This window comes from Mirounga leonina, unplaced genomic scaffold, assembly GCF_011800145.1.
Source record: "Mirounga leonina isolate KUSES-001 unplaced genomic scaffold, KU_Mleo_1.0 Mir_95, whole genome shotgun sequence".
Taxonomy (NCBI): domain Eukaryota; kingdom Metazoa; phylum Chordata; class Mammalia; order Carnivora; family Phocidae; genus Mirounga; species Mirounga leonina.
The window spans coordinates 420,595-445,747 of NW_023270865.1; the positions used below are offsets into that span (position 1 = coordinate 420,595).

The 25,153-nt window shown below is 59.1% G+C and overlaps 1 protein-coding gene across 6 annotated transcripts in view; it reads right to left on the reverse strand.

The window, feature by feature from the left end:
• Nucleotides 1–24,352, reverse strand: part of LOC118006279 (probable palmitoyltransferase ZDHHC11) — a 45,109-nt gene extending 20,757 nt beyond the window's left edge. For 4 of the 6 annotated variants that reach the window (XM_034998873.1, XM_034998872.1, XM_034998870.1 and 1 more), the window contains exons 1-9: nucleotides 20,626–24,352; nucleotides 18,942–19,154; nucleotides 14,223–14,401; nucleotides 13,734–13,835; nucleotides 10,746–10,870; nucleotides 8,286–8,441; nucleotides 5,591–5,700; nucleotides 4,001–4,035; nucleotides 1,246–1,336 (exon numbers count right to left, since the gene is read on the reverse strand). In XM_034998873.1, the coding sequence (XP_034854764.1) occupies nucleotides 1,246–1,336; nucleotides 4,001–4,035; nucleotides 5,591–5,700; nucleotides 8,286–8,441; nucleotides 10,746–10,870; nucleotides 13,734–13,835; nucleotides 14,223–14,401; nucleotides 18,942–19,154 (1,011 nt within the window). In that variant the 5' untranslated portion in view covers nucleotides 20,626–24,352. The remainder of the gene's footprint in view (nucleotides 1–1,245; nucleotides 1,337–4,000; nucleotides 4,036–5,590; nucleotides 5,701–8,285; nucleotides 8,442–10,745; nucleotides 10,871–13,733; nucleotides 13,836–14,222; nucleotides 14,402–18,941; nucleotides 19,155–20,625) is intronic. The other 2 variants (XM_034998871.1, XM_034998874.1) reach the window with 2 other exon arrangements.
• Nucleotides 24,353–25,153: the final 801 nt, after the last annotated feature.

Sequence of the window (25,153 nt, forward strand, 5' to 3'; positions counted from 1 at the left end):
TTCTTGAATACTGACAAGAATTTGTCCTGCTAGGTGTGGGACAGAACAAAGTATCTTCTCTCAGAGTCTTAAATATCTATGTTCATTTAGGAGGTGAGCTTGGCCTGATTCCACCCTGGTGGACACCAAACAGAAACTATAAAGCTGTGTCTGGGAGCATCCTTAGCAGGATTTAACATAATGGTCAAAGACAAGTGTCTGTCACAGTGGCAGGCACATGGACAGGGCTGGTAGCAGGTGTCACATGGGACTGTCCCAGGCAAATTGGGACATAGGGTCACCCTGGTTTTAATGGCAGCAAAGAAAAGTCTGTGGCTATCTGCTCATGGCTTGGAGTGAGGGTCGCCTTTTAGTGGCTGAGTCTGGGGTAGGGAGAGGTTGGAGGCATGATGGTTTCCACTAAATGTGTCTCCAAACTTCCAAGTTGCAAGCAAGGAAAATGATTTTGCTGACAATATCACTGTTACTAAAGGTGGGTACCAACCACTTCCTACTTCTAAATTATTGCAAGGAGCCCTCCCTCTGATGCCCTGCAGGGACTTTGGTGAGATGGAACTCCTCCCACAGAGAATATAAAGTCACCTGTGATCTTCAAAAGTCAGCATAGTCACAAGCCCTGCTTTAAAATAACCCACCAGAAACTCCCAGACAGCTGCAGAAAGTGGGTCCAAAAGGAGGCAGCCCTGAGGCTCACTCCATGTCTGTTTCTTACAGTGAGTCCCTAACACTTTTTTAATGAAGAATTTCAAACATCCAGAAAAGTTGAAAGGATTGTACAAGAAAGCCTAAACTCGACACCTAGATTCTATCATTGTTAAAGTTTGGCAGTATTTTTTTTTTTTTACCATATGATTATCCACCTATCATTTTATTTTCTGGTGCACCTCAAAGCCTGTTGAGTGCAGACGTAAGTATCTTTCATTAAAGCACACATATATCGCTCAGTTTTAGTAAGCCCATTTTTCTACTGCATCTCTCTCTCTCTCTCTCTCTCTTTCTCTCTCACACACACATACAATACAAGCCCCACAGTTAAGAATATTTTCTGTCCCTCACCTTTTCTTCTACTCCCCTCCCCCGCTTTGCTCCCATATGAGTAGCACCCCTGAGGACCAAGTAAATGCTTCAGATCAGTCAAACAAGCCATTCCAAGCATTTTCTGTCCTCGTTCCTGGGGGAGCCTGAGAACCTCCATTTGGCTCTCATCCTAGATTCAGCACACATGCCCTGTGGCTCTGAGCTCACCACTAGCATCAAGGAGCTCTCTGGGTGGACGGCCGTGGTGGAACAGAGACTTGGGCACTTCCAGAGTGGCTGGGGCTCCTTGTGCTTCTCTCTGCAGGGATGGGGCAAAAGGAAGGAAAGACTCCTATCAGCAAAGAAGGGCCCTGCATTGGGCAGTAAGCTCAGAGAGCCCTGCTGATGGCTGCCAAGCGCCATTCACTCGCCATTACTGTGATGCCCTCGCCTGCAGAACCTCAGAGCCAACAGCTCCTGGGATGTTGTCTGTGTGCTCCTGGGTTGACTGCACAATGTGAGACACGCTGCAGGAGCTCCTCCGGGAAAGGTCTACACCCGCTTGCCAGTGGGAGGCCACAGAGGCGCTCCTCCTGCTGTGGCACCCCACCATGGACCCCCACCTTCACGAGCCTGTGGGGGCAGCAGGCTTGGTTACAAGTGGACCAAGTCATGGGCCTCGGAGCCCAAGGCATTCCGTGCTCATTTCTTGCAGCAGCTGTAGGAAATGAATGCAGGATTGTCCTTGATTATCCAAGTAGGTCCAATGCAACCACACGAACCTTTAAAATTTGAGAAATGAGGAAGAGGAGGAGGTCCAAGAGATCTGAAGTATGAGAAGACTAGACCCACAGTGACCGACTTAGAGACCGAGGGGCAATGTGGCAAGTGTGGGAAAGCAACAATTCTATCAGCATTCTGAATCAGCCTAGAAGCAGATTCTTCCCCATTACCTCCGGAAAGGAAAGCTGACCTGGTGAACCGTGACTGTGCCTTGAGAGGCACCGGGAAGGGACCCAGCTGTACTTGCCCAGGCATGTGACCCATGCACACTTTCAGATAATGAGTCTTGTTTCAAGACACTAAATTTGTGGGAATTGCCCTGTAGCAACAGAAAATTGATACAAACCACTTGATGGACATTAACTGAGTGGAACACCTGTGAAATTAGGCAAGAGAAGTCTTTATACATATGATCCTACCTCCATAGCAGTTAAACGGTCCAGAAGAAATACTCCCAATAAACTGGTCTGATAACTACTGTTAGAGAGAAGCACTTGAGAAAGTCCTTCACAAAGTTCTCCCCTAAAATATACCGGTGATTAACATCATCTCACTCCAGGGGCACTTAACTGAGTGAAGGTTTCTTCTTTGGATTGATATCCTGTCAAGTGATTTAAACATATTCCTTGATCTCTAGGAATTGAGACCCTGACATGCTATAGCAGGCTTTGCCTGAAATATAAGGCTGTGAGTGTCCAGGCAGTGGACTCTCCGGCTATCAGGTTCCCCTAGGGACACTTGTGCAATAAAGAAAGGCCACTGTTCCCTACTGCCCAGCGCACCCAGAGGTTTGTACTACACTTCAACAACGGGCCCTTCAACAGTGAAAGTTAGTTCATTTTCCTGTTGGAGAAGACAACACTAAATTGAAAATAAATATTCCAGAAATGAGGAATATGGTTCCTCCCAACGACAGAATAACTTCTATTCACAAAAATCATGTTTCTTTTTCTTTTAACAATGTGGAAGGTATATGGAATTTTTTAAAAGGGCTTTTAAAGAGTTGCACAATATGATAATTTTACAAAAAACAAGGCAGTGTGTGTATAACTCACAAAAGAATATTAAAAACGGAACTTGGAAGACACTGCTCAGAGCGCCAGAAGTGGCTGCAGCGCGAGGTGCTGCGAGTGACCGCAGGTCCCCAGCCTTGTCTGGCTTGCACGCCTGCACTTCTTCAGGTCCCCGGCCCTGTGCTGCGTCGCACCGGACTTCTGCGTCTCCCGGCCCTGGGACGCGCGCGTCCACCCCGGGCCCCTGCGCGGCGCGCGCACCCCGACTTCTGCGGGTCCCCCGGCCGTGCGCTGCGTCTGCACCGACCGTCCGAAACCGGGTTGAGTCTCGGCTCTTTCCGCAGGCGGCTCGCACCCAGCTGGACAGGGCGAGGGAATGCGCTCAGGTTGTCCGTGAAGGACCCCAGCGAGGCGATGCTTCCAGTGAAACCCCAAAGGACCCGCGTTTTCACAGCAGCGTCGCTACCCGGCGCCGAAGGAAGCAGCGGGGGATGCGGAGCGAACGCTCCTTCCCCGCAGACAGCCGGTCGCGCGAGCGGGCGCGGTCCGTTCGCCCCGCCCCGCCCCGCCCCGCCCCGCCCCGCCCGAAGGCGACAGCCGCGCCGCCCAGCTTTCCGCGCAGGCCCAGCTCCGCGCGCCCCTCGGAGCGAGCGGCGGCACTTCCGGCCCGCTCCCCGGGGGAGACCGACTTCCGGGGCGGTTCGGGCGGGGGGCTGGGACCCGCGGCCTCGCTCCCTCCCCTGTCAGGGGAACGTCTAATGCGACTCCACTGCGAGCGCTGCGTGTCTGGGAACCGCACGAGAGGGTTTTAGAGCTTACGTGGAAAGATAGAAACGTGAAAGAATTGTCAAGAGCAATGAAAAATTTAAAAATGCCAAGGCGGGTGTTTCACCTGCCGGACGTTCAGGGCGGGCGCGCCCGGAAGAGGGTCTCCCAGGGGAGCAGGGCGCACCCTGGCCTGGGAGCTGGCTACGGTAATTAAGCCCTTCTTCGTGAACGCAGAACAATTCAGGATAGCTTGGAAACCAAAATACAAAGAACGTGAATAAAAACGATGAAAATATTAGCGAGGAATATGGAGGATATCTGTATAACCTTGGAGTAAAGAAGACTTTTTAAAGCAAAACTCTTAAGGGCGTAGAGTATTTTTCAAACATAGAACAACTCCAGTAAGCTTACAAACTTACCTGTGTACAGATGAACTCTGGTCATCACCTGCTTGCTGTGGGCGATAAAAATTCATAAAGTGAAAAAACTGTTGACAGTGAACTTATTATACAAAATTCAAGTCAGTTATTAATTTTGAGTAATGGTACCTCAGAGTCTCCTGGGTCCTGGGAAATGATCTCACTGGGGGATAGCACCCTTGTTACAGGAATACCCGTGTTTTCACTTCTATTAGGTAAGAAACTGGGAGTGGGATTGCCCACTTAAATGGCCAGTATAGATTTTACTTTTTAAAAAAGGTTTTATTTATTTATTTGACAGAGAGAGAGCACAAGCAGGGGGAGTGACAGAGGGAGAGGGAGAAGCAGGCTCCCCTACGAGCAGGAAGCCTGATGAGGAGCTCCATCCCAGGACCCTGGGATTGTGACCTGAGCCGAAGGCCACTGCTTAACCGACTGAGCCACCCGGGCATCCCTAGATTTTACTTTCTAAGAAAATGCCAAACTTCTTATCAAAGTGATCTAATTGGATCTCCCCAATAGCAACGTATGAGACTTCTATCTCTACAGCTTCACCAACACTTGTTACTGTTCATCCTCCTGATTACAGGCATTCCAGTGGGTGTGTAATGGTATCTTACTGTGGTTTTGTGTTTTCTTAATGGTAAATGACGTTGACCATCTTTTGTGTGCTTATTTGCCACCCGCAGACCCTCCTTGGAGAATAGTTGGTTCAAATCTTTTGCCCATTTAAAAAATTAAAGCACTTTGGGGCACCTGGGTGGCTCAGTCGTTAAGTGTCTGCCTTCGGCTCAGGTCATGGTCCCAGGGTCCTGGGATCGAGCCCCGCATCGGGCTCCCTGCTCCTTGGGAGCCTGCTTCTCCCTCTCCCTCTCCTCCTGCTTGTGTTCCCTCTCTCACTGTATCTCTCTCTCTGTCAAATAAATAAAATCTTAAAAAAAAAAAAAATTAAAGCACTGGGTCATTTTCTTATAATTGAATTTTGAAAGTTCTTTATATTTTCTGGACACAAGTGTATGATTTATTTCATTTATGCCTGTGGCTTATATTTTCATTTTCTTAATGGTGACCTTTTGAAAAGCAAATGTTTTTAATTTTGATGAGAAGCAGCTGTGGAAATATGTGGGCCTAAAAGGAGTCAGCCCCGCTGGCTTGATTTTATAGATAGTGAATGTAGAAATGATATAACACACATGCACAGCACACAACAAACACACACACATGCACTGCATTGTACACACCACGCAATGCACATACTGCATCACACACAACACATATACACATACTGCATCACACACATATGCACACACAACCACACACACATGCACTGAATCACACACATCATGCACACTCATACAGTCACACACACAAGCATGCACTGCATCACTCCAAACACACATACACACACAACCACACATGCACTGCATCTCACACCATGCAGACTCACATATACACACAGACACAGACTCAGAGGACTGTGCCAACATAGAAACAAAGGATTGTGGTTGAGAAGTCCCAGATGCAAGGTGACCCTGGGCATTGTCCCAGGCCTAGATAATATGAATGGTGAAGCAGAGGGACACCTGGTACCTGTGGGAATTCTATTTGGAAGGACAGCTCTTCCTTTTCTGCTGAAGCTTTTGGAGTCTGTTGCTGGCGGCCCTGTGTCATGTAATCAAATGTGCTCAACTTCTTGGCCACTAGACAGGAGAGAGGAGGAAACAATCAATTACGCAAGCAGAGCGGCCTGCGTGCCACAACCCGGCCTTCCAGAGCTCCCCTCAGGGTGCTGGGAGCTGCTTCCTAACCTGGAGCACTGGGGCGCTGCTGATGGCCACACCAGAGCCCATCTGGCCTGTGGGTAGCAGACAGCAGCTCCTCACACCCCCAAGGCCTGAGGCCCCCCACCCCTGCCTGCCTCCCAGGCCTGCAAAGTCAACATGGACCTACACTGAAGGCTGTGCCCAGCTCAGCTGGGCTGAGCCACTGGCTCCAGCATCGTGGTAGCAGCACCCCAGGTCACTGAAAGAGCATCTGAGACCTCTCAGTGGACAGCACTATTCATGAAATGGGTTCTGTGCCTGTTTCAGCCATGTGCTTCAGTGGAGGCGCCCAACTTCCCATTTCTCTTTTCCTAAAACTAACAAACATGAGGACAGATGGCTTCTAATTATTTCTGGAAAGTGAGAAGGCCACCCACAGAAGCCTATTTGCAGTTCGAGGAGCAGACGGAGGGGGGGGGGCACTCCACACACCCCCGTGGAGCCCTCAGAGGCTTCTTCCCAGGTGGAGTGAGCTCCTGCAGAATGCAGCCCATCCCCTTCCCTGGGTGGTTTGTACAAGCGCTTTTGTTTTTGTTTGCTTTGGCTTCTCTTTCTCAATTAACTCCACCTGGTTCTTACTGCATTCTTCACACTCCCTCAGAATCTGTATCTGTTGGAGGGTATAAACTTGCACTTGGTTACATGCTAGTGAAAACACTCACTCTTTTGCATGGATTTGCACAGCTACCGTTACCATCAGACGGTAAGCAAACTGTGCGTTTCCCAGAGCTCACACTCATCATCTGACGGTAACAAGAGGAGATGCGGTTGAGCCAGAGCACAGTGTGCACTGAGGGAGGGTCCACCGTGTTCCCTCCAGCCTTAGCAGCTCTAACACAGGAGCTCGGGGCCACTGCCCTTTGGGATGTTCTCTCTCCCGCTTGTGTGAAGGTGGCTTTCCCCACACCCCTGCTGCTGGCACTCCCACATCTGCATGTCTTCCCGGGAGATCTGGCGCTCACCAACGTTCCCACTCCTACTCATGTGCTGCAGACTCGTCTGGGTGTCCTTTTCCCAAGCTTCGGAATGAAGCATCCAGTGGCTGGCAGTTTCTGATGTGTCCCCCAGCAGTCCCCCCACGTCAGGGCATTCATGTAGTCCCATCCCCTAGAGAGCAGGCTGACCCCAGTGCCTTGCAGAAGAGGTGATGGGGCATCACTTCCATGACTGGGTTACAAAAGGCTGGCTCTGTCTTGCTCCCTCTCTTGCCTCTCTCTTGTCTGCTCAGCTGAAGCCAGCTGCCCCACTGAAAGATGCTAAGATGCTCTGTGTTGGAGCATCCGCATGACAAGGAGCGGCAGGAGACACTGGCCACCAACTCACAAGGAACTGAGGTCAGGAACTGACCTGCCACTGCTCTGGTGATGAGCCTAGAAGTGGATCCTCCCCTATCGGATGAGACGGCGGCCCCTCCTGGCACCTGATGGAAGAGCAGGGCCGGGGGACCCACAGAAACTGCAAGGCACTAACTGTTGTTTCAAGCAGCTACATTTTAGGGGAATTTTACTCTAACTAACAAGAGCTAATATCCCAACTTTGTTCTAGAAGTCTGTTCTTTGATGTCCAAATCCCCTATAAGCGACACCTTGAGCCCTAAGCTCGGTGTGCTTCTCCCTTCCAGGGGTCTCCTGTGCATATCCCCACAGTGACCATGGCACCACTACCCTCCCGGGTGCCTGAGTTGGGGCCCTTTGGTCCCTCTCCTCAGATCTCCAGGTAGCCGTGAGTCCCGTGGACTTGTTCTCCAGTCTTGCATCCGACCATCCTGAGTGGCTGCAGCAGGCTTCTGGACCTGCCCAACTTGCCACCTGCTGGCTATCATGAATGCTGTGACTGGGACACTGTCCCCAAATGTAGCCCTGTCCCCCTCGGCCAGTGTGCAGGAGCTTTAGGGAGGGCCTGGGCCGATCTGGCCCTGGCTCCACAGAGGACATGAGGACACTGCCTGCACAGACCAGCCCAGCAGCCACATAGAGCCCACTGGTGCTGCCCTCTCCCACACAGAGGCCACATGGAGTAAGGTACATTCAAGGAAGGGCTTCATGGGGTGCTGAAGTCCTGCCCTCACCCCCCGTGCCAGGGAGCAGTGGAGCCTGCAACGCCACTGCTGTGTGGACACCAGAAAACCAGGCTCCCTGCGGTGAGTGTGGTTAGCAGATACCCTGCCACTGGTTGACTGTTTCTCATTGTTAGGATGTGGTGCTTTTCCAAATCCCCTGTTCTTTTTGCAAGGTGCCCTGTTCCTGCCTCAGATTCTGCTCCTTTATCTCTGAACATTCTAACTTGCTCTGAAAACCCCTCTCATGGTCTCTGCAGGCCTCAGAACAGAACGAGCCCTGCTGTCCCTCAAGGGGTGTCTCTTCCCATCCTGTGATTTGTCTTTTGTGCTCACTCTGGCAGGGGCCAGCTGAGCAGTCTTCTGCCTTGGGACACATGTGAACTCAAGGGGCTGGGACACATACTTAGGTAGAGGTGGAAGATAAGCAGGTGCCCAAGCAGCAGGAGGCTGACGATGTCCAACAGCAGCACGAACACCCCAATGCCCAGGACCACTAGGGTCTTTGCCTTTACAGGGAAAAGGGGGAGGAAGAGCATCCAAGTGTTCTTGTTGGAGACCTCTGTGGAAGCAAGGGAGACATGCATCATGTCCAGCACCCGGGGCATGGCTGCACCTCTCCTCGGGAGACAGAGCTCGGTGGTGGGAGAAGGAAACCAGCCCAAGGGAGCTCTTCTTCCTTGCCCAGGTGTGTGCCCTGCCCTACCTAAGTGCCCTTGCAGCCCCCTGACAATCCCACTTTATGGGGCTGGAGGAAGTTAACTAAGTGTCCAGGTCCCAGAGCCTGGACCCCTGCCTGGCCCCAACACCCACCCTGCCCGTCAGCCAGGTCCTCGCTGGTCCTTGCTGGACCTTCCCCATTCTCAACCAGCCACTGTCACAGAGGACCAGAAGGCTGTAGCCAGCGCCTCGGGGCAATTCCAGAACATGGTCCTCTGTGCCCCAAACTTAAGTGTAAGAAGAGCACTGATGAATCTGCAGGCAGGCCCATGAGGTAGAATTCCGTCTGAAATGCCCTGACTCCAGTCCCTTCTGTGACGCCCCGAACGGTGGCTGCCGGGCCCACTGTGTTGTGTGGCCGCGTGCGTGCGTGGGGCTGGCTGGACCGCACGCTTGTCCCTTTAGCTGGTGATGCTTCAATGAGTTCCCACCAATGACAGCAAAGTGTCCCAGGGAGTTGTGGTTAAGCAGCCCCGTGGAATTTTCTGGAACAGCAAACCCAGGATATTGCCTCAGTCTTCAGGCATTCACGTATAGCTGGTCCCACTGTGGTTCCAGAGCCTGCAAGTCCCAGAGAGAGGCCAGGGTCACCCTGCCCCATGTCCTCACAGCACACAGCAGTGCCGGCCCAGCTAACGCCCGTGTCGGGAGGCCATCAGGAAACGCGCAGAGGTGCTGCTCTGGGCACTGGGGTGTGCTGAGGTCGCCGCTCACCAGATGCAGTGTGTAGGGGCATTGAGAAGCCACGTGGTGGGGCGGGCCTACACGTGGAAGCCCCAGTGCCCACCTTGACTGTGCTGGAGGCTCCGGCTCCGGCTAGCCCTCTGGCTCAGGCTGCATGTGGAGACTGTCAGGAGGGGTGGCAGGCAGAGGCCTCCAGCTGGCTGTGTGCACATCCTCTGAGTGGGGCCTGGCCTCAACGAGACCCCTGTTGTTCCCTTTTACCGTAGAAATAACCCAATGCATTTCGGAGCAGATGCAGGTCAGAAAGTCCATGCCACAACGTGCTGTGCGGGCCTCGGGGTGAAGGTGCACAGGGCACAGCCCCCCCAGGAAGAGGCTGCAAGGCAGCGGGACCCCTCCAATGGTGCAGGCTCCGGAGAAGGGAGGCGTGGGGGCTTGGTCCCACCAGCAGATCATCACTGGCTCTGCGGGCTGCTCACTTTCCTGGGAGGAGGGCACTGTCCATACCCGCTTTGGAGCCCGATGCTGGGCCTTACAGCGATGTTGGAGCCTGGGCCGAGTGCGGGTCCCTGGAACATTCTGAGCTGAGCGACAAGGTCCTCTGTTTTCCTGCTCTATGATGTGCTCTGGAGAGAGGCCTGGGCTGAGAAAGGCAGCCTTGCTCTGCACCCTAAGGGCTGAGGTCCCTGGGCACTCAGGACAGACAAAGGAGGCGGTCCCCGGGAGTCCTCCTTGCATCAGTGTCTGGGGCTGCTGTGACCGATGGCCACAGACTGGGCAGTTTAAACAACAGACATGGAGACTGGAAGTCAGGGTGTAGCAGGGCCAGCTCCCTCCACGGCTGTAGGGGAGGATCTGTCCTCAATCTTCCAGCTCCTGGGCCTCCAGGCACCCCTGGGCTGTGGCCGTGTCCCTCCAGTCTCTTATACAGATATTCTCAACGGACCCAGCACCCCTCCACACACACTCCCGGGTAACCTATGATCATTTCAGGATCCTTAATCACATCTGTAAAGACCCTTTCCCCAAATAAGGTCACAGTCCCAGGTCCAAGGGTGAGATCATGGACATAACTTTGAGGCCCCATCCAATCCCACATCTGTTCCCAAGGCCAGGCTCCTGCACCACTTAGCAGAGACCTGCAGCCACACATCAGCCAGAACCCGCCCCCAGGCAGCCCTGTCCTCCCACCCGTCCCTGTTCCCCACCCAGACCAGCTGCAGGGTGATGGGGCGGAGGGCCCCCTCCAACGCCTGGCACTACCTGGGAGCACGGTCTCTGAGCAGCCAGCACCCGCGGGCCCTGAACCTGCTGCTGCCCAGCCACGCCGCTCGCCCAGCCGGGGGCAGGCCAGGCTGGCGCCCCCCAGAAGGAAGGCTTGACCGCCGAGGTGGCTGGAAGGACAGGCTAACACCTGCGAGCGACCCAAGGGGAAACAAGGCCACAGAGGAGCCACATGTACTTTCGTAGTAGGGGTGCGTGCGGAGCTCCTCCTGGTCGATGAAGAACTGGATGAAGATGTAGAGCAGGATGATGATCAGGCAGAGCAGGCCGGCCGAGGCGGAGGCCACGGAGAGGAAGAAGTACCTGCGGGAGAGGCAGAGGTAAGCGGGGCTCAGGGCCGGCTGACCCACAGCCCCGGAAGTGCGGCAACCCGCGCAGGGTGTCCCCGGCCCCGAACCCAAGACCCAGCCTTCTTCCGTCTCCTGTCCCTCGAGGCTCTCTGGAGCACTCCAGGGGACGCTGCTGGTTTGCGGCCGTCCTGACGGCACCTCCGTCTTCTGTGCCTCATGGCTTACAGACGTGCTCCCCTTCAACCCCCACAAGGAGTGAGGAGGGGTCACCTGGCTCACAGGGAGGGACGCAGAGGCTCTGGGCCACGTGGGGCGGGCGGGCACGGATCCCCCACATACTGGCCGCTGCTCACCGGGGGCTCCCGCCCGGTCACAGAATTGGATGGTTTTGTTTTTTTAAAATTAATTTCACTCTTTCTATTGTTCTGTTTGTATCCTAACTATGGCGTAACGGATTTGCTACTTCAAAAGCTGGGAGAGCAAGTAACCCCAGTATTATCTGCAGATCGTTTGAGGTACTTTTTACGCTTGAAAGCATTTTCTTGTATTCTACCGTTTGCTCTGAGTGGCCAAGGAAAACACGTTTGTCTCCTCATTCAGGAAAACTTCAGGGTGTGCGTGCAGCAGTGTAGACAGGATGGAGAGCAGGCAAGACAGTTCCAGCTCAAAGCCTAGTCCCTCTGGAAGAGCACTTGGCGGTTCCTCCTCGTGGTGGGGGTCCCGGTGCTGTCCCTGCATCAAGGGCACTGGAGCCAGGTTGGGTCGGGGAGGCCAGGGGGCACCATGACAGGTGCCTGGCCGGGTACAGCTCACAGTGGGCCATCTCCACACACCCTCCCTGGGGCCAGGCACACTTTTGGGCACAATTGACATCTTGTGCTTTGGCATTAGACCAAAATCACTCCTGCCCCCTTGCCTGGCTCAGAAGACCCAGAGAATGATCCATCCATCCAGAAAATAAACTGTGGTTGGCAATTCTTGGAATATGCTCCCACGGCATGGTCTTCCTCCAGGCTTTCTGCTGTTGTGACGTTGAAGGAAGCCACTCCTTCAACAGTTTCAATCTCAACGTGTTTTCTTCGGCTGGAATTCAGTTGATTCCATGATGCTTTTCCAGAACTTCCTGAGGGTTCTTTACACACATCTTTAGGTGGAGAGCTAAAACGTGAGCATTCCCAAAGGGTCGGGTGCATGTGGAGCATGGCCCTGGGGCCCTGGGGAGCTGCTGGCTCGAGGGCCGTTGCATCGTGGCCCCTCACTAAGCCCCCCGAGGTGCGTCTCCTGCGCAATCCTACACAGGCCCAGCCTCCTGTGTGTCCCCAAGCTGCAGGGGGCACAGGCCTGGCCCCACACCTAGCTCTGGTCCCCAGGGAGCCCCTCCAGGCTGGAAGCCCCTCGGCCGTCCTGTCCTGCTGTCACCTGGCAAGAGGCAGCGTTCCCAATGGGGTGGGGGCCAAAGCCTGTCCAACCGACGTTCAGGACATGAAGCATTGCTTCCTTCCCTGATTCCTGCATCTGGGGCACCTCAGCACCTAATCCAGCCCTTTCTCTGTGAAGACCTGGCTCGCTGGCTTGTCAGGCTTTGCCCACTTTTTTGGACAAACCGTCTTTTAAAGGCAATCACTCCCTCTTGCTTTTTCTGCTGGATGGTCGAAGGGACAAGAGGGAATCTGGGGCAGATGCACACAGACGGCGGCCCTGTGCTCACCCTGACCCCTGCCTCACCTCTGCGTGCTCCTTTTGAGGAACACAGCCCCCACCTTGCTGTGTGCCAGGCTCCTGCTCCCTCCTGCTGACCCTGCACAGTGGCTGCCAGGACGGCTGCTGGGGCTCACCCGCGGTCGAGGGGCTTCTCGCCCTGCTGGGAACCCCCTCAGCCTGCTGTGCCTGGAGCCCCGTCAGGCCCTCTGAGTTCCACCCTGCGTGCCCCGTGGGGCCTGGCCCACTCAGTCCTGCAGGGCCTCCCCTGTCCCCCGACGGCTGACTGGGCCTCAAGGTGACCAGCTCGCAGCAGCAAGGCCTTGAGGAGGTGCGTCCAGAGGAGAAGAGAGCCCTGCTAGTGTGAGGAGGCGGCCCGCCCCACCCTCGCTAGCCCAGGGCTTCTCTTCTGTAGGGAGGAGGTGGGACGGGGGCTCCCAGGCACCCCCAGTCCCCCAGTGCTGATTGGGTTTTTCTAATCATGAGAGCTTTGTATTTCCTTCTGCTCAAAGCAGCGATCCTCTTCAGGCCTGAGCCAGCCGCGCATTTCTCACGTGGTCTTCCAGCTCCAGGACTGGGTGCACGTGGCACGTCTGCCACGGGATGGTGGGGAAGCAGGGGAGCCCCTTGGCGGCCATGTCACCAGCCAGCGCGGGCCAGTGCGAATGAGTGCAGGGAGCTCTGCTGCCCCTCCCGGCCACTCAGAGCCCAGGCCCCAGCCCGTGGGGTCCTGGCGATGCTCAGGGGCCCTGCACCTGAGTCCGTCCAGGCCTGGACGCTCGCTCCCAGTGCAGCCTGGGCCCCCATCCTCTGAGCTCGGACAGCCTCACTGGGAGAATGTGGCCGGGCCCAGGCCAGCGGGTCAAGGACGAGGCAGCTCAGCCCGCGCCCCTTCCCACGGGTTGGACCTCACACATCCAGGGGTGACTCCAGACCACACGAGGACAGAGGACAGCACATGACCCCCCACTGCCATGGCCCTCACCCCCTCACCCATGAGGCCCCCAGCCTGCAGAAGCCCTCTCTTGGGGCCCTGGACTCCTCACCCTGCCCCCACACCTGGCTCTCCCCTCCCCCCCAGCTTCCCCCTCACCAGTAATTCCTGCTCCCACACCTGGCTCTCCCCTCCCCCACAGCTGGGTCTCCCCTCCCCCCCAGCTCCCTCCTGCCCCCCTCACCAGTAATTCCTGCTCCCCACACAGTTGTTGAGCCATTTGCAGTGGTGGTCAAAGCCGGAGACACACTTGTTGCAGGCGCTACAGTGTTTGGCCTTCGAGCTCCTGGAAGGGAAGGGAGAGTTGAGGACCACCAGCCTGTTAGCAGCGTGTGCAGGAGGACGACAGGGTCGAAGCCCCCGCCCGCCTGTGGGGGGGAGGCGGGCAGCCGGGAGGACCAGGCCCTAGGTGGGGTGGCCTCCCTGGCCATGCCTGCCACATGATGCCAAGGATCGAGCTGGGAAGCTGGGCTCAGATCCTACCCTGAGCCACGGGCCTCCCTCCCAGGCCGCCCACGGAAGCCGCGACCAGCCTGGGCAGAGGTCTGATAGGGGCGTGTGGAGCGGGGGGGCCCCGTGCGTCTGAGGCCCACGGCTCCTTGTCCAAGGAGCGCAGTGCCAGCCAGCCGACGGGAGGCCAAGGTACCGCCTGCCCGCACACCCGGGCACTCACACAGTGACCTCACACAGGTGGCAATACTGGTTCTGGATCACGTGTGCATGTCTGGACCGGTCGAAGGTCGGCAACGGCTTGGAGTAGTTCTTCTTGAGCCTCACGTTGGCTTCAGCCGGGTCGATGGAAACTGCAATCAAGTGGACTAGGAAGTGGAGAAAGAAGAGCCCGCCGTTCACCTGGGAAAGGGGCGTCAAGGAACATGCAGCCGGGCATCGACAATACAGCGAGGGTGCCCACTCAGGGGGCCACGGGAGCGGCGCCTGGCCAAGGGCCGAGTCCCAGGACGGTCCGCTCACACCCCTGTGGCCGACAGAGCGTGCCCCCCGTCCTTCCTCCACGAAAGACGACGCTCGCTCCCACCGGAGATAGGCTTTCCCGCTGGAAGCAGGGCCTTGGAGGCGCCTGCAGGGGGCCTGAGGGTCAGCAGGGGGTGGGCACCATGCTGGGTGCCGAAGGAGGTGTGGGGGTTCTTCGGGCAACTCCAAGAGCAGGTGTGTCATCAAGAAACGAAGGTGGGGAGGAAGGGCCCACACGCAGTCTCTATGGGGCGCCTCCGTCTCGTCTTGTCTTCCCCGCCCCCGGCCCCTCCGGCTCTCCAGCACCCACGCCCTCCATGGCATCCAGGGTAAAACCAGGCCCTGCGATCTCACCCTCTCCTCCTCCTCCACCTCGGGACCAACACACCGTCCCCATGGAAACCAAACAGAAGAGGTGGAGGCCGCCTCCCTGTCAGCCCTGCCCTGCTTCCCCAGACTGGCTCCGAGCAGGAGGGCTCAGGGTTACAGGCCGGGCTCCAGGGTGTGGTGGGGGAAATGACCGGCCATGTGCACAAAGCTCTGCCGTGATTTTAGGGGGTTGCAGGCTCTGAGCAGGGGCTGGGGTCATAGCTCCATTCTGCGGGCAGCCCCCGTGGGGTCCTTCTCAAGCTCCACCACTGTTGTGGTCCGGGGTCTGTCGCCCACCAGGCAACAGCGCTCGGCCTCCACATGGGCCTGCCTCCGTGAAGGCCACTGCACAACAAGCCTGAGTGCTTCTGGCCAGACCTGCTCATGGCCCCTCATCCTCTAGCCTCCAGGCACCAGTATAGACGCAGGGCTCTGGGTGCCAGACGTGGGCACAGAGGCGACAGGAGCCAGCCCTGCTGGGGGAGCGTGGCTGTCAGGAGGGTGGGCGAGAGTGAGCTGAGGGCCAAGACAGACCAGGAGGCTGGTGCCCAGGCCAGGGGCAGCTGGAGGGGCAGCTGAGAACAAGCCAGGCCCTGGGAGACCTGCAGGAGGAAGGGACTGACCAGATCCCTCAGGGCCATGGAGGGGGTGCAGAGATACCAAGGCCCTGCGTGTGGCCACCAGACCCTGCAGGGCTGGCTAGGGCGTGAGCCTCCCCTACTCCACTGCTGAGCAGACCATGGCCCTGTTCCATGCATGGTGTGGGCAGCTGGCGGGTGGTCAGGGGCTGGGCCGGGCTTCACGGTCACAGCTGGAGACACCGGCATGGTGCTGGCTTGCCCGTCCCTCTGCACCTGCTCCCTAGAGCTGTGTTTGTGTGGTTACCGGGGCAACAGGAGCCCGTCCTGAGCCGCAGGACAGACGATGCAGCAGGAAGTCCGCTGTGGCCCAGGTGCGGCCCCTTCCTCTGCCTGCCTCAGAAATGGGCGGGCAAGGTGCCCAGGAGGGAGCACGGGACGGCAGCAGGTAAGGCCCGGGCTGGGATGTGTGCTCAAAGCCCTCTGCCCCCATGGCTACACTCGGCTCGCACGAGACCACCGCCCGGGACACAGTGTGGGGACAGCTCGGCCCACACTCTGACCCTCAAAGTGCAGGCGCCTGAGGCACCTGACCTGAGCCGCTGGGCCAGCCACACAGAGCTGCCTGCCGCCGATCCCTCCGGATGTCTGAGCCCTGCAGGTGCCCTCGCCAGGCCGCCCCCAGAACCTGTCCCCCAGGAACAAAGGGGTGTGGCTTCCAGCGCCCCCATGCTGTAGGTCAAGTCCCCCGACAGTCTCCTCGAGCATGAAGCTGCCCAAGCAAGAACACAGCCCACCCGCTTGTCTGACCTAACGCCGCCCAGCACTCAAGAAGGTGACCCCAGGTCACCCACAGGAATGATATGGACCAGCAAAAGGCGCCCCATTCTGCCTGGCCATTACTGGGTCAGCCCCACGTTCTAGATGTCAGTGAGCATGGGCTGAGCCCCGAAAGTGTCACAGGGTGGGTGGGTTCCCGCTCTCACTTTCAAGTGCCATCTTCTCATAAGAGTGTCTCAGTTTCCCGTGAATAACAAAAAGCAAAAGGAAGGGGGTAGGAGGTCTCCCTCAGTAAGCAGGAGGCCCTGCCCCAGAGGCCACGGTCCCCTAGCAACAATCTGTGTTTGGTAAACAGGCGCGGGCTCAGCCCAGGACACAGGCCCTCCCGTCCTTCCGGTTCTGCAGCAGGAAGAGGTGAGGCGCCCCCAGAGCCCCCACTGCCCCAGGCACGTCTGCCTCACGCCAGAGCTGGGGTCAGAGCCGGAGGTCAGCAGCAGGGTCCCGGCAGCTCCCCGGGGGCTTCTCGGCCCAGCCACACCACCGGCCCTCAGACTAAGTCGCGTCCCATCAGACGCCAGCCCCTCTGCACCGTGGACCCTACGGAACAGGGACCGAGCTGCTTCCCTTTGCAGGATGGCGGGGGAAGCTCAGACCCAGAGGGTCAGCCAAGAACCCGAGGGTCTGCCTCCCCTGCTGAGGCTTCCAGAGGCTGCAACCCGGCCCAGCCCACCTCCTTGGGGCCCCAGCCCACCCCTGCAGGCACCGAAGGACACCGGCGCCCCCCAGCGGCCAGAGCACAGCGCCCAGGCGGCTGCAGGGGCCTGAGGGACGTCGCCTGCCCCATGGGGTGCTGGGCAGAGAGACACCCTGTCCCAGGGCAGCCTGAGTCCTGGACGCCTGTCAAGCAGGCCAGAATCCCTCACTGGGGGCTGGCGCCGGGGGCAGCGCAGACTGGGCCCCAGGCCCAAGCCCCCTCTGGGCCCGAAAGCAGGTGAGTCCCCCGGGGGGCCCCCTGGACAAAGAACACGGGCAGCTCAAAAAGGCCCCAAACAGGCTGAGCTATGGTCAAGGGACAATGAAGATGAGGATTTTAACCCAGCAGGTGAGCAAACCCACAGTCAGGATCAGGATACAGATGAGGAGGAGCAGCGGGAGGCAGGAGAGCCCGCCCACACCTGTGGGCGTCCGGGGCTCCGTTCCCTCCGCCGCTAGCTTGCGGGCGGTGGGTCTCCTGCACGAGAGCGTGAGCTGAGCTCGCGGTCGGAGTGACACTGTTTCACAAGCCCCAGCGAGAGGGTGACTCCGACGGGGAGGGCCAGGCCCAGCTGCAGGCTGCCCCAGCCGTGGGGAGGGCGCCCACCCGTGGGGCAGGGCGCCGGTGCACGCTGTGCGGGGCCCGAGACAGGAGACCCATCACCGCATGTCCAGTGTGAACTGTGACTGGATTCTGGGTTAAAAACCCCTGGCGAAGCATGTTTTGAGGACCCCTGGAGAAATTTTAAGATGAGCTGGCTGTGAGATGGTACGGTCTCTGCCCATCTTGCTGGTTGTGAAAGACACAAATACCTGGGCCCCACCTCACGCCCCCCCCACACCGGAGGCCTGGAGGTGGGGTGGCCGTGCCCAGGGCACACGGGACCCACGTTCCCCGGCGCCGCTCCTGTGGACCAGGCACTCTGCGGGCCCCGCAGGGGCAGGCCAGCCAGGTCGGGGCCGCGTGGTGCTGGGGAGGAGGCGGGCTTGCACGTCAGGCCACGGTGGATGCCGAGGCTCACTGGTGGAGTCCACCAGCGTGGCCCCTAGACAAGGGTGCACCGGTGGAACTGGATCTGCCACCCACAGGGTAAGGCGTGAGGAAGGACCAAGGCGGGCGATGCCCGTGTGGCGGGGGACGGGGCCCAGCACCGTGGAGCCTGCGTGACAGCCCCATGTGCATCCACGTCCCCAGCGTCTGCCCACCTGGAGCTACTCTTCAGGGGTCCTAGCGGCTGGCAGGCTCGTGCTCTCTGCCAGGTCCGGCCACCACCCACCCTATGTCGCAAGAGGGACCAAACAAGAAAGCGCGGGGACAAGCGGCTGAAGACGGGCCACTGTTATAATTAGTGTCTCCCTCTAAACACACCCCCTTGGATCCTGGTGTGGCTCCCCCACCCCGGCCAGCTGGATCCAGCCCACTGTGGACCTGCGGACAGACCCTGAGATGAAACACCATGCACGGCCCTGGGACACACCCTTCAGCCTCTGAGCCAGACGGGCTGCTCAAATGCGAGGAAGAAACCCTTCTTCCCAAGCATCTGCATGTGCGACCACACGTGTGGCCGTGGCGGGGCTGTGTCCGTTTGTCTGCATGTCCACCCTGGCCGTGTGACTCCTTCCTGTCCTCAGGGCTCTCCGCCCCACCCCAGGGTCCCTCTGCCCCTCGCCACCAGGAGCATTCTCCCAGAACTGATGGCGAGCAAGTCCGTGCTTTTAGCTAGGACCCCGAGCCAGTGAGCCACACAGGAACACATGTAGGATATCGATGAGGTGCTGTGGCCACGGTGGGTGTTTGGGGTGAAGAGGAGGAGGGGGGTCAGAGGGCAAGGGGCTGCACCTGTGGGTCACTTGGTGCAGGGGACAGAGTGGCAAGGGGGACGGGCCAGCTCTGGGGGCCTCCCTCGGACAGGAGGCCCTGCTCCCACAGTAAAGGATACACTGTAGGCAATGTACTTCCAGTTACGCGGCAGGAAGGGAATGAAGATGCCGAAGGTGGCAATGGCCATGATGAGGAGCGTGACCCAGGCCACCGCCTGGAAGGAGTGCAGGGGCCTCGACCAGCCATTCACTCGGGACAGGCGGGGGGGCGAGGCCCACTTGCCCCCAGCTTCTGGGACGACCCGTCTCCAGCTTCTGCTGCACAAATCCATCTGCAAGATGGGAGGGGGCGGACAGGCCGTGTGTGGACCCCTCCTGCAGCCTGCATGGCAAGGGGACCCCAGGGCTGCCCAGCTCTGGAGGCGGATGGCGGGGGGGGCCCTCCAGGGTCCAGGGGAGTCCTGCATCTGCCCAGGCCACAGCAGCGATGCAACACTCTTGGAGGGTGTGAGGCCCACAGGGCCGAGGACCCAGGAGAGGCACCGCCAGGACCCCAGCACAGGCATGGCCGTGACCACCTCAGTTGAGTGCGGGCTTCGTTTACAAATGGGCACTGACTCATCAGAAAACCTGTCACATGCAGGAAGAAGACCCCCATCAGGATGAGGGAAAGTTGGCAGGAAAAGCAGACCCACGCTGTGTGACCACGCTCTTCTGTGCCTTAAATCCTCAGAGAATCTTCCTACAATCTTCCCTTAAGGACAGAACTGATGCCACATTCCCAGAGAGTTGTGCTGTTCTTGCTATGGGATGAAGACCTGTGGGCTGTGGGGCTTCTGGGGTCACCGGTGTTGAAGTGAGGGGCTGGGAGGGAGCCACGGCCACTTCTGGCCAGGTGGCGGGCTGAGGGAATGGGTGAGCGACACATCACAGCCACGGCGGGTGAAGGCCTGAGGGTCCTGGGGACTTTGCCACGAGGGCAGATTTCGGCTGCTCTCTGCGGGCTGGCCGCTCCATTCTCGGGATGCGGGGCTAGGCAGGGCTTCCCTGGTCAGTGAGGCTCCTGGGGGCCCGCAGAGAGCATCCCCCATGGACAGCAAGGCCAGCGCAGCGGGGACTGGGGCAGGGAAAGCACCCTGCATTACAACGTGATTCCCGAGCAAAAGCAACATTCTGATGGAAGTGTGAACCAACAGGAAGGACGCTGCCAAGAATCAAACCCCCAGGAAGGTCGGATCGGGGGCACATGCGGACCTCAGGGCGGGAGGCAAAGCAGTGACCCTGAGGAAGAAATCCTGAGTGACGGGACAACAGAGGGAGAGACCACTTATCTTGTGGAGGAGCAAGACGTGAGGACGTGGGTCAGCCCCAGGGCCGCCCGTCCCGGCAAGGATAGGGGCGTGGCACCCCATCCTGCAGGGGTTCCCAGGACGGAGAGGTCACCGTGATCATGTGTGGAAACCCCAAAGTTCAACCGGCATCGGAGTTTGTAAAATTTAAAGGAGCGATTCTTCAGGTTCTGAGAGTAGTTGGAAGCTAAACAGCCCCGGTGTCACGAGCGCGCGGGGGCCGAGGGCGAGGCCTGCGGGGACACCGAGTCCCTGCTCCTCTGGGGGCTCCGGGAAGCTCCCCCGCGTCGCACCTGCAAGTGGCCCTGAGAAGGCGGGAGGCACCAAGGGCAGAACTCCATGGTGGGCAAGCGCGTCCTACTTACCGCAGGGGCCGCGTTTGCTCAGGCATGAGGACGGCACGTGGGTCACCCCCCAGGCCCGTGGTCCGAGCGGCAGCGGGAGGCGCACTTACCCACAGCACGGGCAGCAGCGGGGCGGGCGCGGCGGAAGTCCGTCCCTGCGGGCTCCGCGGCTGCGCGGGCCCTGGCGGATGAGGGGTCCTGGAGGGAGCACACGTGGGTGGCAGTGGGGCAGCCTCGTCCGGGCCGCCCCCCACGGCAGGCGCTTGGCTCCCACACCTCCACTCACCAAAACCGCGTGTTCCCCTCACCTGGTCTGAAGTTCGGCCGGAGGGCAAGCGCGTACCTTCTGGCTCGATCCTTAGCCCTTGGGGGATCCCATCAGTTCAAAACCCGCACCCAAACACTAGGCTCCCAACAAATGTGGCGCTTCCTGTCTCCTCCTGGGGCGAAATGGGCACAGTTAATGCGCGCTCCGCGTGTGGACGAGACACCGTGGAGACACCACCTTCCCCAGACACGCACACCCCACACGCAACACACATGTAACACACCACACACACCACACGATGCACATCCCAGGCACACAGGGTTTCTGGACTCATTTCTCATTCTCGACCTTTCTTGGGCTATTTCCTTGGCCTGGAACCGCGTCCCCCCACCCCCACTAACAGCCATCTTGCCCCTCGAGCCTGTCCTGGTGTCATCTCTCTGGATGACCTCCCTGACAGCCCTGTGCAGTCTGGGCTGGGCCCTCATTTACTCCTTCTGTAACTGCTGAAACTGGTCCTCTGGACTGTCTGCGGGACGGGAGCATCGTCATCCCCTACTGGGCAGACGAGGCAGTGGGCTCGGGGGATCAGCCCTGGTGGGGCCCGGGGCCCCTTTGAGCCCAAGTTCGGTCCCTGACGTTTGTGTTCTGTCATCCCTGAGGGTTCTAGCCCTTGTTTCGGTGCAAGGTGAGCTGGTGCTGTGATGCTGCCTTGAGCCGTTGTCACCTCCGCGTCCCCAACACAAGCATGGCCAACTGGCAGGAGCTTCGTGCAGGGGCCATCTGGGCCCCGCGCAGCTGTAGACGGTCCCTCCTCCTCCTGCCTGTCCCACCGTGCTCCCAAGAGCCCGGAGTCCTGGGCACCCCCACCTGCATACCTAGGACACAACTGCGCACACGTGACCAGAACCCCGTCGCCCGACACAGGTCCTCACAGCTTCTGAATCACCGTTTTGCGCTCTGTCCCACTTGGGATGCGCGGAGGTTACGCCTGCGAGTTCCCTGGTCGCAGCAGAAGCAGAAGGCACCCACCTCCCCGGGAGCCAGCGCCTGCTCCGTCTGCCCCACCCGATCACCGGTCCAGGCTAGACAGAAAGGCATGGGCCTCTCTCTGGACCCAGACCCAAGTGAGGACCCCTGGTCGCCATGGCAGTGACAGAACCCAAGGACGTGCCTCATAAAGCCAGGGCTGGCCCCCCTGAGCCCCCACTGCCTGCTGGGGGGAGGGGGGTGCAGAGAAGGCACAGGGGTCCCAGACAGGCCGGGCTGGTGGGCAGCACCCCCAGGCCGGAGTCCATCTACACGGTCCCGAGTTCCGACTACACCACCTCCCACGGCAGCCCCTCGGCAAACCAGCAGAAGGCTCCTGGCCCCCAACCTCTGCTTCAGCGGCCAGGGCATCGATCTCAAGGTTCCTCGTGACACTTGACCTGTTGGCCAAGTCTGCTCCGGGGACCCAGGCTCGCGTGCTCCGTCCAGGTCGGGTGGGACAGCAGTGTCCCGAGTCTGCCCTTCAGGAGCCGCAGAAGGGCCAGGGCAGGAGAAGAGGCGGGGGTGAAGCGCATGTGGACAGTGTGCCGGGAAGGGGTCTCTCCTGAGGATGGCTCAGCAGCCCCTTTCCCTGCCTCTCCCCTCCCCTCAGGGTCTCAACTGTCAAGTGCAGGACATTTCCGGGGCCCATGTGGGTCCAAGGACCCCCACATGGCCTTCTCAGATCCCGACCCCTCCTTGGTGGGGGACACACGCCTCCCTGGGGAAGCCACCCAAGCCGGGTGGGCTGTGTATGGCCCCTGCGGTGGCCAGGGGGTCTGCCTCTGACCAGGCAGCTGGGCCAGGCCCAGGATGAAGAGAAACCAGTGGGCAGGGGCCAGGGGTCAGTGTGGAGCAGCCAAGAGAGCCCTCCTGGGGAGCCTGGGGACCTCTCTGCTGGGCAGGGAGCTGGGCCACGTGGCTGGTGCCGAGGCCGTCTTCATGTCTGGGTCAGTCCTGCTCCACCCAGCCTGTTGTCCCTCCAGCCCAACATGTCCCAGGAGATCTCAAGGAGCAAAACATCCATGGGGATGATGGGGACGCTGATCCTGGCAGCCTGGTCTGACCACAGGTAGGCAGGAGGAGACAGGGCCCCAGATGAGGGGCCCCAAGGAGTGAGGGGGCTGGGGGCCGGGGAGCCAGGCAGTGGGGAGAGTGGCCACCTCCTGTGGACCCTGCACACCAGCACCTGCACGTGGGCAGGACTGGGCTGGCGCTGGCGGACCACAGGGCGCTGACCTTCACCTGGAACCGTGTCCCTGTGAGGTAGGAGCCACAGACTCTGCAGCTGGGCCGCCGGCCACCACCGTCCACTGTCCGCCAGGCCAATGCGCCACCAGAGAGACCCAGGGCAGACAACCAGGCTGCCTGACCACGGTCTCAGGGCCCCAAGAACCCAGCCACGGGTACAGCAGAGGCTGTGGACGGCGGGGGCTGAACATAAAGGCAGGGGCGCGCTCACCTTCGAAAGGCCTTGTCTCGGACAACATGTGCGAGCGTTGGCAACAAGGCCATGGTCCCTGTTCGCAGCGATGCCTCGCTCGAGACGCTGGAAGGTGTCTTCACAGACCTTCAAAGTGATGAGCAACGTCTCCGCCTCCTGCACAGAACATGCTTGTCCAGATACAACTGCGCGCAGGCTGCCTCATGGGGGGGCCTGTGAGCTCAACAGTAGACCCTGGAGGAGGCCGCCGAGGAGTGGGGCCGGCAAGGCACTACCCCAGGGCACCCCGAATCTGCAGACGGCGGACCCAGAGCCACAACCACCTGAGCCTCTCATGCCTTTGAGAAATGACCTTCCCTCAGAGACACCTCCGCTCCACGAAAATAACTTTAGAAGCTACAAACATCAGGGCCTATTAAGAAACAGACATAAAACCAGAGCATGCATAAGCCCCCTGCCCGGGGCAACCAGGACCTTCCCCACGCACAACTGCGTGCCCAGAAAGTCAAACGGGAAAGCGTGCAATCGGCCCCCACGTCGCAACCCACTCTTGTTCCCTCAGCAGCCGCGCCAACAGTTTTTATGGAGCGCGGAGCACCCCCCAGGACGATTATCACCCTGCCTGACAGCGAGGTCAGTCACGAACTTCATCACGGGCGGTGCTTCTCTGAGCCTGCCCGCAATCCCCCTGTGCACCCAGCTGAGCTGCCCACCCCCGCAAGGTCGACACCGCGGGGCAGGTGGGGGAACGAGGCGGAGTGCAGGACAGGCAGGGCGCAGGCCCTCACACGCACACGTCTACACACAGGTACTGACACGAACATGCACGCACATGTGCCCGGGCTTAAACGTGCATGCTCGCGCTCACAGGCGCGCCACGTGCGTGAACACAAACGCACATAGGAGCCCACACGTGCACACACGCTGACGTGCGTGGACCCCCGAGCGCTGGTCTTGCTCCGAGTGTAGCTTCCAGCAGGAAGAGAGCAGGAAGATGAATCCCCCTCATCCAGCACTGTCGGCCCAGACAGCCCCTCTCCCTGGCATGTCCTGCTGACATGGTGGCCGAGGCGCCATGGTCCTGCTGTGCGGTCTGTGGCCAATGCCTGGCTCGCGTGGCTCTGAGGGACACCCCTACCTTGGGCACCTGCTCAGTTATCTGACCGCCGAGAGCATCTGTGGGTTCTGACCGGGATCCTGCCGGCCTCCTCGAGCAGAGGGCCCAGTGAGGTAACCCAAGCCCCAGGACCCGCTTCATGGCTGTGACATACCCAGGAGCAGCCTGAGCCCAGACGGGGTCTGTGGCAAGGGGAGGGGGTCTCTGGGCCCAAACTGACACATCAACACTGTGCTGAGGGAAGGGAGCCAAACACAGAAGGCCACGTAGCGTAAGACTCCACTAGAACAGGAAGATCCATGGATGCCAAAAGCAGAGTGGTCACCAGGGGCTCCAGGAGGGACTGAAGGGCGCTGCTAATGGGGACAGGGTTTCCTTTCGGGGTGATGGAAATATTCCGGAGCTCAACAGAAGTGTTGGTTGCACAAAACTGTGAATGCACCAATTGCCACTCAGTTGCACACTTTAAAGCAGTCAGTGGTTAATTTCAGATCATGTGACCTTCACTGAAATAAAAAGATCGGTCGGAGGGCCCTCCTGTCCTCAGACGCCCCCCTGGTCTTCCCTTCCGCCGGGCGTGTGGCCTTCTGAGTAGCAGCCCCTGGCTCTGCAGAGGCCGTGCCCAGAGCAGGGTCTCCAAGCTGCCCAGCCCGATCTGCCCGTCTGCAGTACAGGCTTGTGAGGAGCGGCACCTCCAGATGCCGGCACATCTGTGGGGCCCTCGAGCTGGAGACTACTCCCTTGGGGTGGGTCTGGGGCTCCACGGCTCATACGGTCTCA